The 23,910-nt window shown below is 40.9% G+C and overlaps 1 protein-coding gene across 1 annotated transcript in view; it reads left to right on the forward strand.

Moving 5' to 3' along the window:
* The window catches only part of LOC117936602 (growth arrest-specific protein 7-like), a 58,968-nt gene that overhangs the window by 23,410 nt on the left and 11,648 nt on the right, over positions 1–23,910 (forward strand). Inside the window, exons 4-9 of the mRNA XM_034859827.1 lie at positions 10,435–10,512; positions 11,124–11,212; positions 14,002–14,055; positions 15,461–15,550; positions 19,064–19,179; positions 19,371–19,445. Coding sequence (XP_034715718.1) covers positions 10,435–10,512; positions 11,124–11,212; positions 14,002–14,055; positions 15,461–15,550; positions 19,064–19,179; positions 19,371–19,445 — 502 coding nt within the window. The remainder of the gene's footprint in view (positions 1–10,434; positions 10,513–11,123; positions 11,213–14,001; positions 14,056–15,460; positions 15,551–19,063; positions 19,180–19,370; positions 19,446–23,910) is intronic.

The raw sequence follows: 23,910 nt of genomic DNA on the forward strand, positions 1-23,910 counted from the left end.
ACAACACAAAATACCATATTTTTGGTTATCTTGATATTGGCATGTGCATATTAAGTGTATGCTGATCTGTCAAATACGGACACATAAAGCATTCTCCAATTAAAGTAGCAGGATACAAATATTAAAATCAGTACCCAGATAAGCAGCAGCATCAACAGGTCTCTTCTCTTCTCTTCTCTTCTCTTCTCTTCTATTTTTTGTTTTCTACTTCAGTGATGGATATTTCAATTTTTAAGACTAAAACTCTCTTAACAGTTTGATGTGAAAATGAGTAGTTTTTCATAACTTTCTTTAGCATGTGCATCCTGGCTCGTGCACCCTCCACCACTTCTTTTGTGTCTTGGCTGCATGGTGACTAAATGTGAGAGAGTGCTCAGCCCCAACACACACTCACTGTGGTACAGCCCCCCCGCAACTGTTTGTTAACTAACCCATCTGATAACAGTTTCCCTCAAACTATTGCTATTTATTTCATCTCTGCTATTTTTTGCTGAACCCTTTTGTTTCTCTAAAGATTAGTGAGATTAGGTACAGTCCTGCGAGTGTGTTTGTGTTTCTGCGTCGCCATAGTAACAGAGCAGTGTGCGTGGGTAAGGGCTGCATGTCCTTGTGTCAGTGCTGTTTTTTTTTCTCCGTTTCTTCGTGTTGGGTAACGGGACACGCTCCTGTCGTTTGTAGCAGCCGTCACCCTCCCTGGCTACTGGGCTGCTCAACATATATATACGTAGATCCACAGCACACAGATCAGCCCTTTGGTTTACAGGGATTTTTGAATGAAGTCAGATCATAATAAACTATAAGAAAAAACTTCCGCCCTGTAGATTACACTAGGGCTGCTCGATTATGGAAAAATAATAATGATTATTTTGGTCAATATTGAAATCACGATTATTTAACACGTTTACTCATTAATCATTGATATATTGGATAGTGTCCAGGGTATAATCTTTTAGTGTCCTTTATCTCACAGAAAGAGTTATTGGATCAGACTAAAAGAGGGGCCTCAGGGTTAACCTTCACGTTTCCCAGACCACAGAGTTGGTTTTTCTTTTTTTGCTCACCAAACACCTATGTTTTCACAGAACCTGGTTGTTCTGGATTAATTTGTGTGAACATTGTTTAGTTTAGACACTAAATGATGGTCCTTATTCTTAACTAAATGTGTCTGTTCTTGGCTGGCGAGGGAGTTAACATTGTGTCTCAATGCCAATGTCTGCTCAGCTGTTACTCAAACTCAGAGGCTTATCATAGTCTTAGGCAACTGGAAACGTTTTTCCACGACAGCTACAGTGTATCTTTTTCTTTTTCTTTATGTGTTTTGATTGCCTTGAGAGGAGTTCCCGCTGAGCACTCTCTTTTCTATTTGTGAGTGTGAATGGGCTGTTTTGACTGATAAAACCCAGATACAGGAGGTAATTAATTTATCAAGGCCATATGGTGTCATATGGTTATGAATAAAACATAGCAGTGTCGAAGCTAACTAGGCCATTTCTTCTTCTCCCAGCTCAGAATCAGGGAAATCTCGCATCACTGGTGGCATGGCTTGTGAACATTCAGTTAATGCCTTTTAGACCTGCTGTTGACTGTTTTCATTCATACATTCACTTTTACACATCTGCTACACTGCAGCAGTGTTGTCCGATGTCAGCTACTGAGATGATCCAACTCTCCGGGGACTCTGAACCAGTGAGGTATGCAGAATAGAAAAGTGGTTAGGACTGGCTGAGGATCCATGACAGCCATAAAAAAGGGATGATTAACTATTCCGCCAATGGCAAAGAGAGTAAATTGGGTTTTGATTCCAAAAAATAGACTATTGAGGAAATTTAGAGTAATTGACAACTTTTTAGACTCTAGCTGGTCTGTGACAAGAATCCATCCAGCTGCAGCTATGTATCACTGTGTCCAGAACTATGATTCGGACAGGCTCCACGTCTGATCAGTCATCTAACCCTAACCCTATAAAATCGAAAATGATCCTGCATTTCAAGAGCCAGTTGCCTAGAAACTTAACCTGTTCCACTCAGGTGTCAAACATAAGTAAATATCCCACCTCATGCCTTAAGTCACTAAAACATGTTTTATCTGACTGTAACAATTATTTTGATAAAACTTAATGTGTCCTTTCAATTGAGTTTCCTGGCTTTCAATCTGGCAAATTGTCTAATGTGCTATGAATAATTTGTTTTTAAAGACAGACAGTCAAAATAGCAATGTCCTCGAGGTAAGTAGATCATGCCGTATTTTTCCGCATTAATAGCCCATATTTCTCCCAGTGTTAATTTCAGGACGACAAGCTAACAGAGAGTAATTGAGGCATTTAGGGCCAGTGAGTAAATGCCAGAGATGGCAAAAGTACTCACTTCCAGTACTCAAGTCGAAGTACACACATATATATACGGCAACAGTGACTCAAATAACCACCCGTTACAACCAAGGTGGGCAGAAGAGCATCTCTGAACGCACAGTACGTCAAACTTATATATATATATATATATATATATATATATATATATATATATATATATATATATGTATAAATAATATATTTTTTTTTAAATACCCTAGTAGAAGTACTGATTTAACATCTTTACTCAAGTAAATGTAACAAAGTAGAGGATTGGAAACTTGCTTAAAGTATAAAAGTAGCCTTGCAAATGACAAAGCTACCTTGACCAGACAGATGTTTCTAGAGAGCACGCTGAGAAACTACAGTGGAAGTGGAAAAAAAGCCTCTTTAAATGCCATTAGACACATTTAACATGGCTGTAAAGCTTATTTATTGTGACAGAGACTGGGACTCCAGGTTAATAAGACTCTGACCGAGTAGCAAGATACGAATTTAGTGTGTGTGGTAATAAAAGAAATAAATAACTTTGTAAAGGCTATCATACACCATGCATAAAAATCACATATGCTAGTAAATAATAACAACAAACCCACTATTAATTACATTATCTTATTGAGCAAGGGCGTTCAACAATCGCCATTATATCGAATCAACGGCCAGGTGTAACCTAGCTAACAGGTGTAACCTAGGTAACAGGTGTAACCTAGCTAACAGGTGTAACTAGTGTAGCAGATGATTGCCATTTTTTAGGCTAATCGTTCTACATGTGGATACAAGCAGCAAAATTGGTACAATTACTCAATGGGTAGTGCTCTTTCAAAAAAGTACGTTAGCCATCGCAAAAAAACTTCATGGCAGGCGCGGCGGCCATTTCTTATTTCCTGCCATAGGCAAGGCAGCTTTATTTTTAAAGCACATTTCAGCAACAGGGCAATTCAAAGTGCTTTACACATAATCCGTTAAAAAAAAAACTGTTAAAATAAAAGCAGATAAAACACAAGAACAAACAGTTCAAAATAAAATAAGACTAAAAGTTACAGTGCAGTATAAGAAATTAAACATTAAAGAAATGAATATCATCATTTAAAGAAAGGCAACATCAAAAAGAAAGGTCTTCAACCTTGATTTAAAAGAACCAAGAGTAGCAGCGGACCTGCAGTTTTCTGGGAGTTTGTTCCAGATATGAGAAACTGAACGCTGCTTCCCCCTGTTTAGTTCTGCCTCTGGGGACAGAGAGTAGACCTGTCCCAGATGACCTGAGAGGTCTGGGGGGGTCATAGTGTAGTAGCAGATCAGAAATGTATTTTGGTCCTAAACCGTTTAGTGATTTTATAAACTAGCTAAAGTACTTTGAAATCAATTCTTTGAGGTACAGGAAGCCAGTGTAAAGACTTCAGAACTGGAATGATGTGATCCAGTCTCTTGGTCTTAGTGAGGACCCGAGCAGCAGCGTTTTGAATCTGCTGTAGCTGTCTGATTTTTTTTTTTTATGGGAGACCTGTAAAGACCCCGTTACAGTAGTCAAGTCTACTGAATATGAAAGCATGGACAAGTTTTTCCAAATCCTGTTGACACATAAGTCCTTTAACCCTTGAAATGTTCTTAAGGTGATAATAGGCTGACTTTGTAATTGTCTTAATGTGGCTGTTAAAATTCAGGTCTGAGTCCATGACTACACAAAGATTTCTGGCTTTGTCTGTTGTTTTTAACATTATTGTTTGAAGCTGAGCGCAGACTTTTAATCGTTCCTCTTTTGCTCCAAAAACAACCACCTCCAGTTTTCCTTCATTTAATTTCAGAAAGTTCTGGCACATCCAGTTGTTAATTTGTTCAATGCACTTAGTCAGTTTTTGAAATTGGACTATAGTCCCCTGGCGATAAGGTTATGTAAATTTGTGTGTCGTCCGCGTAACTTTGGTAACTTATTTTGTTGTTTTCCATAATCTGGGCCAGTGGAAGCATGGAAATGTTAAACAGAAGAGGCCCCAGAATAGAGCCTTGCAGAACTCCGCACGTCATATTCGTACGCTCAGATGTATAATTACCTATTGACACAAAATAATCCGTATTCTTTAAGTAGGATTCAAACCAGTTTAGTACTAAGCCAGAAAGGCCAACCCAGTTTTCCAATCGGTCTAGTAATATGTCTTGGTTGACCGTGTCAAATGCAGCACTGAGATCAAGTAATACTAAGACTGAAATTTTGCCATTATCTGTGTTAAGGTGGATGTCATTAAAGACTTTGACAAGAGCCGTCTCAGTGCAGTGGTGTGGTCAGAAACACGATTGAAAGCTATCAAAACTGTTGCTTAGTGACAAGAAATGGTTGAGTTTTTGAAAAACTGCTTTTTCTATGATTTTACTTAAAAACGGAAGGTTTGATATTGGCCTATAGTTGCTCATTAGTGACTTGTCTAGGTTGTTCTTTTTTAAGAGTAGCTTAATTACTGCAGTTTTCAGGGCCTGTGGAAAGATACCTGAAAGAAGAGATGTGTTCACAATCTGTAGAAGATCAGAAGTTAAACAATTGGAAACATTTTTGAAAACTCCCGTTGGTGGAATATCAAGGCAACAGGAGGAGGTTTTTAGATGTGGCATAATGTCCTCCAGGTTTTAATGGTTGATTGTATGAAATTCTGTCATATTGGAACTAGTTTTGCTTGAACACAGTGACAACACATATCCTGGACTTGATATGGAGGCACTGACTGTTCTCAGAGATGAAGGACCTTCTTGCATTCCTCAGTTCCAAATTATAAATGCGAAGTCTCTCTTTATAGGTATTATAATGTACCAGGAGATTTGTTTTAGGCCACCTTCGTTCAGCTTGGAGCTGGACGGAGATCTTTTCTTACCAGAGACAACTTTGACCTTAGTGATGCAATGGCATCAATGACATTTGTAATTTTACAGTTGAAATTGTCTACAAGCTCAGTCACTGATAGCCCAGAGAGCCTAGAGAGGGCTGGTGTGGAGGAGAAAAGCTGTATAAATGTTTCACTGGTGTTTTCAGTGATATACCGTTTTCTGATTATATTTGTTTGGACACTTTTGGGCACAGAGATAGTGCCGCTGAAGAAAACAGGAATGATCAGAGAGAGCAACGTCAGTCACCACAACCTGTTCAGACCCTTGGAGACTATCAGGTCCAGAGTGTGCCCCTTATTGTGCGTGGGCTCCGTCACATGCTGAGTCAGTCCATAGTTCTCAAAAACACAACACAGTTCTTTGGTCCCCTTGTCCTGGGGGTTGTCAACATGAATGTGAAAATCACCCGCAATGATTAGACAATCAAAGTTAATGCAGATTATAGACAGCAGTTCACTGAAGTCATCAAGGAATGTTGCACAATATTTAGGTGGCCTGTAGATGTTTAGAAATATCGCTTAAGGGGAAGATCTTAGCTGAACAGCAACATATTCAAAAGAAGCAAAATTTCCATAACGTATTTGCGTACAGTGGAATGACTCATTAAACAAAATGGCGACTCCACCTTCTTTCTTATTCACTCTATTTTTGCTCATAAAACTGAAGTTAGGGGGAGCTGATTCAATAAGAACAGCAGCACTGTTATTATGGTCTAACCAGGTTTCAGTTAAAAACATGAAATCTATCTTATGATTAATAATAAAATCATTGATTAAAAATGATTTTCCTGCCAAAGACCTGACGTTTAGTAAAGCTAGTGTTGGTGTGTTTTCATTTTTTGAGACAGGCTGTAGCTGACGAGGAATGGATGCTAAATTTGCTAATTTTACAGTTAAGTGCTTATTCACCAATCTTTTTCCATTACCTATCACAACATAAATTGAGGAAGAATTGAACACTCCGGGGCCCGGGCTTGTCTTGGAAAAAGTCATGAGTGGCAAAGAGTCTTGCCATAGACAAATTATGTATATTTGCATGAAATCTCTTGAACAAAACATTCAACTGCATAAAGAATGATGTCTACCCCTATGTTTGATGTCCAATGATTACAATAATACCACACACAACATAAATGAAGGCCTCTAAACAGCTGTTGCGGACATTTTGGATTCTGCCATAACCTAATTATGAATTTTCCATCATATCTCTTGAACCGTACAAGATAAATCACAAGAGGCAAAATTCTCCCCAATGTTGTGATGGTCAAGAATTACAATGAGACCATATTCAACATCAAAAATATCAATAGTTAAAGTCCTTATATTGTTTTGGAGAGGACCTTATCCCATCCATCCATCTTCATCCGCTTATCCGGTATCTGGTCGCCGGGGGAAGCAGCTCCAGTAGGGGATCCCAAACTTCCCTTTACCGAGCCACATCAACCAGCTCCGACTGGGGGATCCAGAGGCGTTCCCAGGCCAGGTTGGAGATAGAATCTCTCCACCTAGTCCTGGGTCTTCCCCGAGGCCTCCTCCCAGCTGGACGTGCCTCGAACACCTCCCTAGGGAGGCGCCCAGGAGGCATCCTTACCAGATGCCCGAACCACCTCAACTGGCTCCTTTCGACGCGAAGGAGTAGCGGCTCTACTCCGAGCTCCTCTCGGATGACTGAGCGTCTCACCCTATCTCTAAGGGAGACGCCAGCCACCCTCCTGAGGAAACTCATTTCAGCCGCTTGTACCCTGGATCTCAATCTTTCGGTCATGACCCAGCCTTCATGACCATAGGTGAGGGTAGAAACGAAAATTGTCCGGTAGAACGAGAGCTTTGCCTTCTGGCTCAGCTCTCTTTTCGTCACAACGGTGCAATAAACAGAATGTAATACCGCACCGGCTGCTCCGATTCTCCGACCAATCTCACGCTCCATGGTCCCCTCACTCGCGAACAAGACCCCAAGGTACTTAAACTACTTCACTTGAGGTAAGGACTCACTCCCTACCCGGAGAAAGCACTCCATCGGTTTCCTGCTGAGAACCATGGCCTCAGATTTAGAGGTGCTGATCCTCATCCCAGCCGCTTCACACTCGGCTGCAAACCGATCCAGTGTGTGCTGAAGGTAAAGGTGACTTGAAGAAGAAGAATCCAAACTTTATGAGCCAATCAAGAAGAACTGCATGAACTTCGTCCATCAGGAACGTGCTTCTGTCAATTCTTTGAAGAAAAAGGTGCTGAAGGAGGATTGCCAGCTCTTCTCCAAACTGTTTATCTCATGCCAGAGCAGAGAGTGTGATCTGAAGGAGTTCTTTAGACATGAAAATTAGCCATTCCCTGCTGCCTTGAGTGATGGTGAGAAGCTCCACGGTGGACAGAAATCTCAGCTGGCTGCCATCCATGAGTCTCTTGTCAACACCCCCGACACTGAACCAGAAGCAGAAACCATCATTATTGATGGTTTACCACTGGTGAACAGTGAGCACTACTAAGTTTGGGCACCCCAGGTAAAAATGTGTATTAATGTGCTTAAAGAAGCCAAGAAAAGATGGAAAAATCTCCAAAAAGCATCAAATGACACATTAGACATTCATATAATTTCACAAACTATAATTTTTTTTTCCATCATTTACAATTTCAAAATAACATAAAACAAAAAAATGGCATCTGCAAAAGTTTGGGCACCCTGCAGAGTTTCAAGCATGGAAAGCTGAGACCTGACCGCGTCATGGATTGTTCTCAATCATCGTCTGGAAAGACCCGGTGATGTCAATCTTACGGTTTTAAAAGCCCAGACTCATCTGACCCCCCCCCAACAATAACCCCCATGGATTCTTCTAAGCAGTTTTCTAGGAAACTGAAACTGAAAATAGTTGACGCTCACAAAGCAGGAGAAGGCTAGAAGAAGATAGCAAAGCGTTTTCAGATGCCAGTATCCTCTGTTGGGAATGGAATTAAGAAATGGCTGTCATAAGGAACAGTGGAAGTTAAAGATCTGGAAGACCAAGAACAACATCAGAACCACTCGCAGGATTGGGAGAAAAGCAAGTCCAGACCCACGTTAGACTTCTCAATCCATCTAGAAAGACCTGCAGACACTGGAGTTGGGCTACACAGTTCCACTACAAAGAGATACTTGTACAAACATGGTCTTCATGTATGAGTCATCAGAAGAAAAAAGCCTGATGCATTGTAGAAACAAGTTCTGTGGACCGATGAGGGTTAAAATAGAACTTTTTGAACCTCAATGAGCAAAGGTACGTTTGGAGAAGAAAGGGCACAGAAATAATGAAAAGTACTTCTGTCCAAACGTTAAGCATGGGGGGGGGGATCAATCATGGGGTTGTTTTGCAGCCAGTGGCACAGGGAACATTTCACGAGTGAAGTTAAAGAGAGGATGGATTCTACAAATGGATAATGATCCTAAACATACCTCAAAATCCACGGTGGACTACATCAAGAGGCGTAAACTGAAGGTTTTGCCAAGGCCTTCACAATCTCCTGACCTCAACATAATGTAAAATCTATGGATAGATCTTAAAGGAGCAGTGCATGACAGACAGCCCAGAAATCTTAAAGAACTGGAAGACATTTGGAAGGAAGAATGTCGAAGATACCTCAAACAAGAATTAAAGACTCTTGGCTGGCTACAAGAAGGTTCCAAGCTGGGGGGGTACAAGGTATTAACTCTGCAGGGTGGCCAAACTTTTGCAGAAGCCTTTTTTTTGTTTTCTTCTATTTTAAAAGTGTAAATGATGAAAATAAAATCTAACTTTTTGTGACAGATTACACGGATGTCTATTCTGTCCGATTTTTCCATCTTTTCTTGTTTTATTTATGAACATTAATACAAAGTTATCTGGGGTGCCCAGACTGTCGAGCCCCACTGTATGCCGTATTATGATATTACAATATCCAAAATTTAAGACAATATCTGGTCTCACGCTATATATAGTATGGATATACTGCCCAGCTCTAATGTGAAAGAAGACAAGGTTTATTTGTTTAATTTTGGTTGGTATTCTGGTCTCTTGGTCCTTATTGGTGTCTTGTAATTCCATTTGGGTTGGGCAGACTTTTTGTGCGCATGTCACAATAATAAAATGATCCATACAGTCACTATGTTAACGATAGAAACATAAATAATTTGGTGATCTTATAGATGCTATTTTGGTAACAATTTGAGATTTATCTTGGCTCATACACTGTCCCTTCTAATTGATGTGACACAGCAGCATTTGCACTGCAATGTGTTTCAAAGATAAGACCTTTGGTGAAAACAGAGTAAGAAAACAGGCTATGACGGTCCTTGCTTGATAAAAGCACAATGATGAGTTATACCTGAGCAGTCTGATATGTGTAGAGCAGAGATAGTCAACAGGGGCTATGGGACCCCTAAGGGGGCCTCTGAGTCAATGCAGGGGGGGGCTGTAAAATTATTGTTAATTTTTTTCAAAAATTAAAAAAGTCCTAAAATGATAAAACATATTATTAGAAGATATAACTCCCCACTGATGAGAGGCTAACTGGCCTATAGGTAAGGTAGTCACTAAGATCCACAGAGACATCCTGAGGAGTCACTGTGCCACATGTATGGTTTATACTAAAATCGGGTTTATAAAATCATGCCAAAAATTATTAGGGTATTTTAGTAGCTTAGTATTTAATGCAAAAAAAGGCATTTATTAAGGCTTGATGCAGCCTTACACCGAGTTTAATATGCAACTTCATTTTAAAGAATATATGTAGTATGGGGTCCCTGCTCTGTCTCTCTATCAGTTAAGGGGTCTTCTAAGAACCTTGATTTAAAGGTCTTTATGGTTAAACTGCAGCAGCCTGCCGTCATTTCCAGGTGACTTAATAAAGTTGTAAATGAGTGAATGGCCGGGCATAACCGTGGCACTTCTCACAGCCTGCAGATTTATCAACACATCAGTCCTGCTCATAGAACTGCTTATAGGTGCTGTGGCTTTCAGATGCTGCATGCATAGTGGAATTGACACAGGAATATCACTTGGAAGAGTTGGGCTAGTGATCCCAGCAGCTGTGCTGTAAGACACTGTAAACTGGTTTAACTGCTGACTTCAACCAGAGCCAAGTTTGCACCAACAGATGGAATCACTTCCTCTTCTTCTTGCCCAAATGGAACTAAAGTTCCAACACTGCTAACAAAATGACAGCTGGTAGTGCTCTCCTAATGTCATTTGCCCCCCCCCTTTTCACCAGAAACTACATGGGAGAGGCCGTGCAATGCACCAGGGACCCCCAAGACCTCTCTTCGACACAAGAACTCCCTTCCGACAGGTACTGCAAATCTATCTCACTCCATTTGAAATACCATTACTTCAACTTCCTACAGTTGCCCCAGGGCTGTGAATTCTCGGAAAATTCCACAGTAGCACGAAGCACCCGCAGATGCACACCAAACACACTTCCTGTGACTCATTTTATCTTTAGCCTGAACTGCAGAACTAAGGCTCATTGTCTTTCTTTTGGCCCATTAAAAAGGCAGAGAAATAGAAAGAGCCAGAAGGCTAAGGTTTGTTTGTTGGCCCCCACTCAGCAAAGTTGGTAAGTTAGCATAACTGGACATTTCCCACTCACTCTAACACATAGTAGCTAATACATACAGTGTGTTTCAATGGTGCAGGACAATTTTGTAAGTTTGCAAGATTTTAGGAAGGACTTTGCAGACAACGTAAGTCATGGATTTACATAAATTGTAACCCAACCCCAGATCTTTTTTTCCCTATTAGGAAACTTTAGCATTGGTTTGACTCTGACTTATAACAATATATGTGAATTGTCTGTGGATCAGTACAGGTTTACAGTCTTCTCTATAGACACCAAATAACTACTTGAATTTATTTCTCTCTGTGTCTTGACATCTCCCTCTTTCTCTTATTTTTCTTCAGTAAATGGATTGCACTTAGGTGGTAGTCCCTTGCATCATGTGGACCATTCTCACAGCAGTCTGGTTAGGAAGAGCAGTACAGAGCCACAGGTAAACCTGTTTGACTATTGTTATTCCTCTTTGTGTACAACATGTTGCACACCCACCACAGTGTATGAGACATTTGTGGCATGAGAATAAACTCTGGCTTTAAAAATAGGTAAAGTTTCCATTAAACCATATCTAGGTCATGATTGGTCAGCTGGCCCACTCCTTTGTGATTGGAGAACCAAATTCTAGCCTTGCATTGCCAGAGAAAAACATTCTCTGTTTTATTGGCATTTCTTTAAACCAGTCACAATCATCATGGGCGGGGCTAAGCTCTGGACGGAGTCACGCCATGCCTCTGCTAAATAGTCTCAGCAAGGAAGTTGTTTTGGTGGAACATGTGTACGTTCAGACGTAGTTTTAGTCGTCAACAGAAAACTCTGATAGTCTAGCTAGCTGTCTGGATTTACCCTGCAGAGATCTGAGGACCAGGTAACCATAGTCCTCAGATTGGACAGATAGTCTAGCTAGCTGTCTGGATTTACCCTGCAGAAACATGCGCACTAGGTAACCATAGTCTTCAGAAATCAGCCGCAGGTTATAACGCAAAGAAACAGAGGACGGGGACAGAGGTTAGAACGCCAACACACAGACAGAGGACGGGGACGAAGGTTAGAACGCCAACGCAGAAACAGGGGACGGGGACGGGGACGGAGGTTAGAGAGCCATCACAGAGACAGAGGAAGGGGACATAGGTTAGAACGCCAACACCGAGACAGAGACAGAGGAAGGGGACAGAGGTTAGAAGGCCATCACAGACAGAGGAAGGGGACAGAGGTTAGAAGGCCAACACAGAGACAGAGGAAGGGGATGGACATCTGGCCGAAAATGAAGAACATCCGATGCAGCACTGGTACAATCCCCTAAAGAAATCATCATTGAAATATATTTAACCAAATTAAACAAGCTACTGGGCATCACTAATTAAGGTATTTCAAACCGGAATGTGGGCTTACCATTTTTAGGCACGAGAGAAATCTCCATTTTGGGTCAAATGTTGTTTTTTACTAACACAAAAAGTTATTTAACTCATTAAAAGATGGAAAAATCCAAAATGCAAAATATGGCACCTTAAAGTTTAAGTTGATTGAATATCATTACATTTTACTTAAATACTATATATTATATACATTTGACTTACATGTATACTTTAATCAACATTCTGTCTTTATTTGCCAGCTATTGTCTTAGTATTAGTCCTGTCTCCGATTTCCTTTATTTGCCATCCCATTATATTAAATATTGTAATTAATCTAATCTTGCCAAAAAACAATAATTTCTTATGAGATTTTGATTATAGGATTATCTGATCAAAAACACAGGTTAAGTCATTAAGAATGCATTTTTGCTGTGAGTCCTCCTGACAGTGTATCACACACCTTAGATACTTGGGTCACTCACACCCACCCGCCTGTTACGGGAGCCCATCCGCAGCGCCCAACATGCAACAGTATGCGTTAATCAACCACCCATGAGTCCATGAATATCACAAACAAGATTGGGGACAAAGCACAGCCCTGGCGGAGGCCAACCTCCCACCTTTAATAAGTCTGACTCACTGCCGAGAACCCAGACCCAGCTCTAGCTTTGGACGGGCAGGGATTGGTATCCCAGAGCCAGAGAAGGGACTCCTGGACTCCATTCAGGGTCTCCGTGAACTCCAAATTGGTGTTCAGTGCATCTGCACGGACAACAGTCAGTGTTCATTCTCCCCCCACAACCTGTACACCTTGGGAGGCAACTAGGGATAGACCAATTATAGGGATGTACTGAACTAAGTAGGAAGGGGAGAGAGTATGAGGGATGAGTGGATGAGGGGGGGAAAGTGAATGGATGAAGGGGTGAGGGTAGAGGAGCACAAGTTTTGACTCCTTTCCCCACAGAGAGGGGACGTTCCACGTCCTCAGAGCCAGCCTCTGCTGCCCAGGTCTCTGACCTTCACAGCTACCTGTGTGGCACCGCATCCAACCCTAGCAGTTCCTTGCATGGGATGGAGAGGGATCTACATTTTTTAATTACCTGTTATTAATGACTTCTAGATCAATGTGTGTAAATAAATTGACACTTTATTCAAGAAAGAACTGTAACTCAAAGCTATTTTTTTGCATTCTTGGAATACAATCAATAGCAACAGCTGGCCATAAGACCAAAAACAAGACCTCTAGTAATATAGTAGTAACATCGTAACAAAAATATAGAGTGGTGCAGACTGGATTTTATTATAATAATGATGTATGACTTAGTCTTCCATATTTAACATCTCTCTCTTTAGGTCTATCCTCATTAAGGGAGAGGCGGATTAATCTCTCCTACTCTATCTGCTATCCCAGGCAGTCAGGGTGCAGTTTTACAGGATCCAGCCACAACATATCCACTCTGTCTCCTCAATTCTCTCCTTTGCTGCTACTTACATTTGTGCACTCACACCCATCATTCGAAAATAATAATAAACTGTATACATTTTATTAACATTTGTTTTTTCTTATTTGTTTTTATATCTGTCCCCTCCATTCATTTTGTTGGTTTAATACGACTCTGTTCTAAGCTTAAGAGGTAAAACTCACACATGCATACATCCACTCTCGCACATAAAGAGAAAGCTCTGTAAAACTATGCTCCCCGCTCACACACACACACTCAGAGAGCAGCAGAGAGAACCAGACAGACGTAACAGCCTTCACCAGAAACCAACTGTGTTTGTCTGTGTACAAGTGACAGGGTGTGTATGTGGAGCAGTCATGTCTGAAACAGAGGACCAAGATTTTGACGGGGCGTCCTTCTTCTCTCCCCAGAGCCCTGGATCAACGTCACCCACCAGGAAACACAACAAGGAGACCACGTTCACGGTGAGTGGGACAACTAACGGGAACTCTTACCTAACCAGAACCTCCCCCTGGCTCTCTACAGTAGCCCTGAAGGAACACATTTGATACCAGCAGAGGAGAGCCTGAGTACCCCCCATTATCACCCAAGTTTGAAAGAGAAAATGCATTTTCATTCAAGTCAGATTGGCCATGGGACTAATTTAGTTTGATGTTTGCAGCATCAGATGTTGGTGTAGCATACATGAATACACATATTTAACCCATTGGGACAATATACAAACTACAGCTTGACTATGTGACACATGTAAATTAGTGAATTTTCCTCTTCAGAGTTTCCTATCCATTCACTCCTGTGAGAACTTGAAGTGTTTTCATTTGCTAGCCTTAAATAACATTTATAGCTACATACATGCTATAATGCTCTAAGATTGGTGCTAAAGTTACAGGACATGTCCCAGGCAAAAAGTCATGGAGAAGTTTTTTGTGTAATGCAGTTTAGCTCGGTAAGATGTTGGGAGTAAATCATTGAGTGTGGTCTAGACATGGACATCTAGCAGGACCTCGGCAGTGAATAAATAGGAATCCAACCCTCAAACTAATTATAGCTTCTTAAGCCAAGATGAATTTCAATTTTATGCGTTTTTCTTCTTTTGTATTTCAATCTGAATATTAGCTCTGAAAAAGTCTGAACCATGTTTGTTGATTTGCTGTGGCTTTACCATTAGACAAGCTTGCTTTCTAGTGTTTGAACTAAAACCTATTGAATAACAAAAGTACATCCTCGCTGCAGGCTGTTTACCTCCTGAGGTTGATGGGAATGAATGTGAGAGAAGACAAAGCTCCTTTTGTTTGTATTGGAGTCTTCACTAAAACTGTCTGTATTGTTGTGAAAATATTGCTTTTGATTCATTTGATTTTTCAGATGTGTTTCCATTCTTTACTTTTTTGGTTCCTTCCTTTCTTCCTTTCCTCCTTTCCTCGTCATGACCAATTGAATTGGCAGCTGAAGAATCTGAGCACCAATATAATTAAAGGCAATCTTTTGGGAATCTAGTTAGCTGATTTCTGTGAACCAAAGTAGAAGTTCAGAGTGTTGTGGTCGAAAGAATCAAGTGTCCCCAAGGATGGGCCGAATAGAGAGAAGTGAATCAACGATTCTGGCTCGATAGAAATGTCTTCTTACTTTAATGTGTTGTCAGAGCTGCCAAGATGAGTGTTGTCAAAGCAACAGACTGCAGAATACCTTGAATACCAAAGCTGAAGAGTGTGTGTGAGTGTGTGTGTGCTGTATCAAAGCAAAGTTACTTTAAAGTGCCCCATTAAACTTCTCTCTCTCTTCCCTCCTTCTCTTTCTCTCCCTCTTCATTTCCCCCCCCTCTCTCAATCTATCTATCTCTATCTCTCCCCTCCACACACTCTCTCCCAGATTAACTGTGTGACTTTCCCGACTCCTGCATGTATGCTGGAGCAACAGCTGCTGAAACCAAACGAATGGAGCTACTGTGACTTCTTCTGGGTAAATTATTCTCAGCATTTACGAGGCTGTACATTTGCTATGACACTGGTTGCAGTTTTTCTGTGGGTTAGATTAAGACCAGCAATTGGAACGCATTGTTTAGTCTGGCTTAACAGATGTACATTGCTGGGTCAAAGCCTGACGCACCAGATGTTTCTTCCCTTCCACTATCTCTGCTATCTATTTTGCAGAGGCTAAGCTCCGCCCAGGATAGTTGGGATTGGTTTAAAGAAATACAAACAAGCCAGAGCACTACTCCAGCACTGTTTAAGTGCGGAAATTCAGTCATATTTATGTCTGCAAACAATATAAGATAGAAATTCTTCCTAGCTTCCTTTAAACACAGGAAGGTAGAGAGGGACATTGCAGGAATTGATTGCCGTTTACAGTAGCTAATCATACTGAATGTTCATTATGTTCAGTACGGGGGGCCTCCCAGTGAACACGGCCCAGTTAACATGGCCAGAGTCTGCGCACCAGGATCACCATTAAACTGATGGAGGAGTTTGCTGAGTCAGCTAATAGCACAGTTGTAGGCCTACAGCTAACAGAGCAAACTAGCAGCTAATAACGGTACAATGAGCAACAGTTAGCAGTTAATTTAGCAACAAATAAAGCTTTCTGTCCAACAAATCACACCTAATGAAAACATTCATAAGCCTTCATAGACTGACACTCCCTTATGTAAATGACAGTGTCATGTCATAGTTATGACAGTTTGGGGCAATATCGTTGTGTGCCTCATTCTGCCATATTAAATTATTTTTGGAGCATTAAACTGTTGCGAGGCCTTTACCTTTTCTGAATACTTATGACAGTGCCTTGTCATGGTTGTGCACACCCCTTTACATACAGAGTTAACAAATCATTTTTATAGTTGACTCTACCTCGGTTGACTCTTCTGCACCCCCCCCCAGTAAATCACTAAATGAACATCTGGAGTCAATATGAAGGAAAACGACTCAGGACTCTTCATCTTTCAACATGACTCCATATTAATCTAAAGCTGCCTGTGCTGCATGCTGACAGTCAGGATAGACTTTAATGAAATCCGACAGACAGCGCTGTAGGGTAATATTATTTATATATATATATATATATATATATATATATATTAGGGCTGAAATAGTTCCTCAAGTTACTTATTCGATTACTAAAACGCCTCGATGCAAAATGATTTTCCTCGAAGCTTTGTTTAATTACTGTTACCAACGTTGTATCGCTGACGGTGTTTCTGCACGAAGGATTATTACTGTCGTGCACCGAGCTGACTCTGCTGGCGACAGATGCTGTCGGCACACGATACGTTCTGTCAGCACAATCTGTTCTGCGCATGTGCAAGATGTTTGCCCATCCGCATATGATATCATGATGAATGCTAATTTACGACACTGCACAATCTGTTCACATAGACAGTTAAAAAAAAGTCTGTTCACCTCCACCGGAAAGCTAACGTTAGTTTAGCTAACCACTAAATTGGCTAACCACCAGCTGAGACAGCATGTAAAATTAATTGATGAATGAAAATAACAGTTTAAATATGTAACAGCTGTTGCGGCAGTTCTACTTGTGCTCATTTAAAATCCAGTCACTCAATATTTGTCTTTATTATAACTCTAAAGTCTTAATTTAGCTGGAGCTGCTTTCCCCACTGTTTAGTTTTGAGTAACGTTATTTTAGGCTAAATCAAGCTGTAAGCTAGCGGTTTGCCAAAATAGCTGGTAGCTAAACTAGCGTCAGCTTCCCGGGGGGGGGCTACCCGTTCTCTTTGCAGGCTCCAGCTAATTAAGACTTTACAGTAATAATAAAGACAAGTATTGAGTGATTGTATTGTATTTTAAATGAGCACAAGTAGAACTGACGTAACAACTATTATATATAACACTTACATTACACACACATATATATATATATGTATATATATATTATATTATATTATATTTGAGGGTCTTTACATGCTGTCTCAGCTAACAGTTAGCTGTTAGCTAAACTAGCGTTGTTAATAGCAGACCGCTACTGTGGAACAGATCGTGCAGTGCCGTAAATCCCTGGTAAATCCTAGTAATTCACGATTATCATCTGCGCGTGCGCAAACAAATTGCACATGCGTAGAACGGATCGTGCAGGCAGGACAGATTGTGTACCGACACATGCCATGAAGACCAAAATGAAGAAAGCTCGTAAGGGGCTCAGAGAAGAGACAGACTGGAGGAAACAACAGGAAGACTCACAAGTTTGGAATCAGTTCAAACCCTGTTCAGTGTGTCTACACCAAAATCAAACGAGCTTAGCACGACATCAGTGCTTCTGCATCTCACCAGAAAACGTTGGGTCTAACTTATTCATACATTCTAAGAAGTGACCCGACTGAAGTAAAACCCCTCCACCCCAACCCCAAACCCCACAACTACCCAAATCAGTAGTGGTGCCACCATCTGATCTGAAGAGCCGACTTGTTGACCGTCCCGTCAGAGAAACAGCTGATTGTTGCTCACTATTTTCTCTCTGTCTTCACGCAGAAACAGCTGATTGTTGCGCACTATTTTCTCTCTGTCTTCACCCAGAAACAGCTGATTGGTGCGCACTATTTCCTCTCTGTCTTCACCCAGAAACAGCTGATTGGTGCGCACTATTTTCTCTCTGTCTTCACCCAGAAACAGCTGATTGGTGCGCACTATTTTCTCTCTGTCTTCAACCAGAAACAGCTGATTGCTGCGCACTATTTTCTCTCTGTCTTCACGCCGAAACAGCTGATTTTTGCGCACTATTTTCTCTCTCTATTCACGGAGAAACAGCTGATTGCTGCGCACCAGTTTCTCTCTTTCGCCACGCAGAAATGGCTGATTGTTAGGCTTCATTTTCCCTCTCTGTTCACGCAGAAACAGCTGATTGATGCACACTATTTTCTCTCTGTCTTCACGCAGAAACAGCTGATTGTTGCGCACTATTTTCTCTCTCTGTTCACGCAGAAACAGCTGACTGTTACGCACCATTTTCTTTCTCTTCATGGAGAAACAGCTGATCAACAATCTACTAGAAGAAGTGTAACGGAGATGTGTGACATTGTAATCAAACATGTGAATGAAAATAGGTTGAGTATGACTAATATTTACTTACAGGCCAATATACAGATCAGTCTCAGGTTGATACTGTAGTTGTGAAAGTTAAGTTGCACATGTTTACGTGTGTTTAATGTGTGGTTTAGTTTGAGGTTGTAATTGCATTTCAGAAAATGGTTTCTGTAAAAGCAATGGACTATGGCACTTAACTGCACTTAATGTATCTAATTAAATTGAAATCTAACTAAAACCCTAAATATAATACATGTAAGCAGCTGGTGTGCAGAGAGCCACATGGCCTCTGCTTTCGCCCCATTTTTTATTTTTATGGTGTGAGTGCCCACTAACACATCTTTTATCTGATGTTGCTGCATGTCTTCTCTCCCAAAATGCAACAGCGGTTGATTTGGTCAAGGTGTGATGTTCTTGTGTGCTTGCTGTGTTTATCTCGTAGACCGATAAGAAGGATCCACAGGGCAACGGCTGCGTCACAGGATTTGAGGTTTTGCTGCAGAAACAGCTGAAGGGGAAACAAATGCAGAAAGAGATGGCAGAGTTTATACGAGAAAGGTAGTAAAATCTCCCCTTTTACTTGTTTTCACACTTTGCAAGTTGCCATGAAAACCGAACAGTTTGTCATTAAAACAAACCGTTTCCCCTTTCTGTGCTTATCACTGTGTTGCCCAACACAGGAAACAGCCAGGGAAGCAGTCATGTTGCCAAAGGGTGTGTGGTAATGAAACCCTCTGCTTCCCTCTCAGGATAAAGATAGAAGAGGAGTACGCCAAGAACCTCTCCAAGCTCTCTCAGAACCCTCTGGCGAGCCAGGAAGAAGGGTGAGTGAAGGAGAAGGACAGTAGCCTTTCAGAAACATGCTGAGATTGACATATATAAAAAAAATACACATTAACACTTCAAAATGAAGCCTTTTTACTATGTAGCTGTTCGACAATTCTATGTTTTAATGCTTCTTTCTTCACAGTATAGTGTGCAATAATATGAATGTAATACTTTATTGCACTGTAGAGGGCATATTTAAGCCATGAAGCTGTAGAGGATCAGTATCGGATGATGGACAATCGGGAAAAATATATAAATTGCTGTAAAGAAACTCATTTATCAAAAACAAATTCCAAACATCCACTGGTTCCAGATTTTTGCCCTTCTATGTTTTCTATCATTTCAAGTTGAATATGTTTTGAATGTTGTTTTGTGAAATATGAAATTTTGAGCCGTGGGAAGCTTAAGATGGACATTTTTCTTTTCTTTTTTGACTTTTGGAAATACAGTTAAAGATTGATCAGGCCTAGAAGGCAGCAGGCATTTCAGCATATGTCACTGATACTTTCCATTTAAAGGATCACAAAGTTACCAAAATAATGTCAGATAAAACAGACACAGCACTTGAAGTGAAAAATAGATTTACTGATGTTCCCAACATAAATGTATTCAAAATTAGGCCCTGTATGGGTTGATGGTTCAAGTCCCCCATACTGACTACTACCCACTGCAGAAGACCCTGTGAGTGTGTTGAACTGAGAAAGAGCGCCATGTAGTGCTCATGTATTCAACTTTTTCTTTAAGAGGAAAAATGTCTTACTAGATGATATTAGAACTGTCATAATCAAGCTTTATGGTCTGTTCTGAGAGAAAATGGAGGCTAATGTTGCATATTTGGTCAGGCAGACAGCTCCTCGGTGAGCTAGCCACTCAACTAGCCATCCAGGAGGGCCATGGGGGTGTGTGTCCGGGTCAGTGATGCTGGGAAACGATACAGCTTCCTGTAAATCACTCGTGCTTTGATCTCTGTCCTGCAGGGGGGGCATGAGATTTGAGTTGAGGAGGCAGACATTGAGTTGTGTGTGTATAACAGGAAGCTGAGAAGGGGCCCGTCTGACTGAAGGGACCCACCAAGAGAAGAAGCTGTGATTTGGCAGCGTTATTTAACTCATCTTTATTAAGAGTTTCTACGAGGACGCGGGGGGAGCGTGTAGCAACGAGACAGAATCACCTCAGCATCACATCTGCAACAAAACCTTCAAAAAGAAGTTAGTTATCTGTTATCTGTTATCTGCCATGCATACAAGTTTACTTTCATAATTCTAAACCTCTTTATCAAACCAAAACTTGGTGCAAGCCATGTTTAGCTGCCCCCCAGCACTGTTTACATGCATACACAAGCCCTCTTGGTTTTTAGAACACTGAAAGAGACTCTAGTGGGATGGAGTTGTCCCATATAGAATCCAGATTATGCCACCCAGCTCTGTCTGCCCACACCCAGAAAGTGTGACACAATCCTTTCATTCTTCTGTGTTGTCAGACAGGACAATCAATGTTTTGTTGCTCAGTTCCTAGCATTTGACCGGCCGAGCCCAGAACCAGCCGTCTATTTATTCCTGAATTTACCATGTGATTGGTAGAGATGTGGCCTTGAACCATGTGACCACTTTTAATGCTACAAGTTGTGCTCCGTGTCAATTCTGTTGGATGGAGGGACTGCATGGTGGGAGTTACAGTACTTTGGGTCCAAGTGATTGTCTGTATCTTGGAACTGTGAGAATGTAGCTACACAACGGATGTAATTAACTCTGTGAACAGTGGTGCAAGAGCCTGGAGTTAAAAAAGGCTTGCTCCTCCTATGTTTGGAGTTGCTGATTCAAAGAATCAAATTGAAAATGTTGTATGACGAAGACCTAGTCACCATGTGTTAGACCCCAGGGATACACACAGTGTTTTGATTAGTAACACTGACTGCAAACAGAAAAGTTCACTTTAAGTTCCTGTAGGCAAACTCTTGTCTTTGTTTCTGCTCAGACATGGTGTATGCAAAACATACACCATGACTTTCAAGCTTTCAATGTTGCGCATATGAATGCATATGCACGTCTCTCATCCCATGTCCCATGACTAAATCTGATTATGTCAGACTGACTGACTGTGTTGTAAAACAAAAGGTAATAATCAACCATAGGATGGCAAACTATTTCACGGTTTCATTGTTAAAGGGGTGATAGAATGGTTGTGAGTATGTCACGCTGTTCCTTAAGGTCACCTGATAGGGTGTGCAACATTTGTTGGGCTGAAAAAGTTGCTTTTGCTGTTCTTTTGGCCCTCAAACCACCCTGTTCAATTGACCTGGCTTGAAACGAGAGGTGTTCTGCCTTAGATGGTCTGCTCATGAATATTTAAATAAGCTGCGCGCTGATTGGTTGGTGTGCAACAAGCTTTGCTGTGGCAGACAGAGCAACAGGACCAACAACACTCACTAAAACATCCAAGGTGGCGATAGCATGGCGACTTGAGCTTTTGAACGGTATCTGTTTGAGCCTGAATCAGAGGAAATAGCTGATGTAGAGGAGCATCCTGCCAGGAGATTGGAAATTACTCCTTCAGACTGGTAAGTATGGTCATTTAGCATTTACTTGCATTTGCAAAACATAGCCCAACATTAGCCGTCCATTGTTATACTAGTGTAATACTCACACTTCAGTGTTGTAGCCTAAAATAACTTTGTATTAGGCTTGTTTTTAGTATTGTAAGCAACATAAGTTAATTTGCACACAACAAATATTTTACAACTTGTACCCTCGCAGTTTCAGTCAAGATGTCCAGTTGGCTGAAAAGTTAGTGGCCAGTTCATAGAGTTGCTCACAACGAAAGTCTCTTTGATTGTGATTGAGTTATGTACATTATTTAACACGTTGTGATATTATGTTATCTTACAACAGGACGTTCATTTAGCTGGACACGGGACTCCTATTTCTGTTCCGTTTGTATGCTACGTCTAAAGTATTACTACTACTCTTGCCTGTGTCAGTAAGTCAATTGTTATCTTGGAACTACAATCCTGCAGACTTTGAGATTATTACCTTCTTAACATGTGGTAATTTGTAAAATTACAACTACGGTGAATCCATCTTACCTTGGCAGGTGTACTTGTGAAAACTGTCCACAAATGCCCCAGTACAGAGAAAATATGTTGCCAATAAATACCTCAGGTAATTAAAACTAGAGATACATTAACTCAAGCTACTTTATGCTTTCTGCTCATGCAACATTATGAAATAACAAAAAGCTCCTTGTTTGTTTTTACAGGTCATGAACAGAATGACTCAGGTTCCTGAGGAGATAACCTGTATGACTCACCATCCTGTCCTTCATCTGGTGTGCCTCAATATATATTCTTTGCAAAATGCATGAAAATTCACAGAGTTGACCATGGCCAATTGAGACTCAGAGGGATGGAAAGGTGAGGCCGATTTGATACCACTGTTAGCAGTTCAAGTATATAAATAAAATGTTTATAATAATACCCATTGATTATTGGTTCGGTATTATTACAAAAACACAGTATTATCAAGACAACAAAATGAAAAACTTTATTATAGTTTCAAAACAATCATCAGTACTCTAAAAGATAAAGAATGTGATTGTAAACCCATTTCTCTTTGCAGGCCATGCAGACACAAGGCTTATAGGACTTTTGTGAGCTGGTGCTGGGGTTTTTCTTGGTAGAAGTGTCCGCGTTGTGATCCCCTCTTGTGTCGTGCTGCGTTTACCGAGGGAGTTTATGGATGCTTCAGGGCAGTGTGTCGGGTTGGGTGCCTGTCGAGCTGAGCACACAGGTCCTGGGGCACAGGAATCTACCAGTTTGCTTCTAGAAAAGGAAGGGGGTGATGGATGATCTCCTCAAACACCAGTTGCATCAGGTCTAAGACTATCTGTTTCATTTCATTTTATTTTTTTGTGCTTTTTACTGTAAAGTACTTTGGTAGGCCTCGGCCTTGGAAATGTGCTATATAAATAAATATGACATTGACACTGACATAGCCTTTTGTGTGTGAAAAGTCATTTTTAGCACCTGTACCATTGCACATTTGGATTTGTTGTTTGTAGTGTGTGAAAAGTTATTTTTAGTGCTTTAATATTTTAACTTACAAATTGTTGGCTCCGTCTTCCCTTGTTTGATGGTGTAACCTCCCCTTTTAGCCTTTGGGAACAGACGTCTGTACATTAGTTTCCCCTTGGCTGTCTTCCGTTGTGGGTTATCAGCATTCTTGTTGAAGGGCATGACCGAAGGACAACCAGAAACAATAAACATAAATTTTGTAACATAATTGTATTACCTTCTACACACACCAAGCAAAATACTCCAGTTAACTCCCAGCAAAAGCAGTTGCTAAACCTCTAAGCCAGTGGTTTTTAACCTTATTGGAGGTACTGACCCCCACCAGTTTCATATGCGCATTCAGCAAACCTTCTTAATTGGAAAAATACATTTAAATCATTGGTATATATTTT

Source organism: Etheostoma cragini, chromosome 21, assembly GCF_013103735.1.
Source record: "Etheostoma cragini isolate CJK2018 chromosome 21, CSU_Ecrag_1.0, whole genome shotgun sequence".
NCBI lineage: Eukaryota > Metazoa > Chordata > Actinopteri > Perciformes > Percidae > Etheostoma > Etheostoma cragini.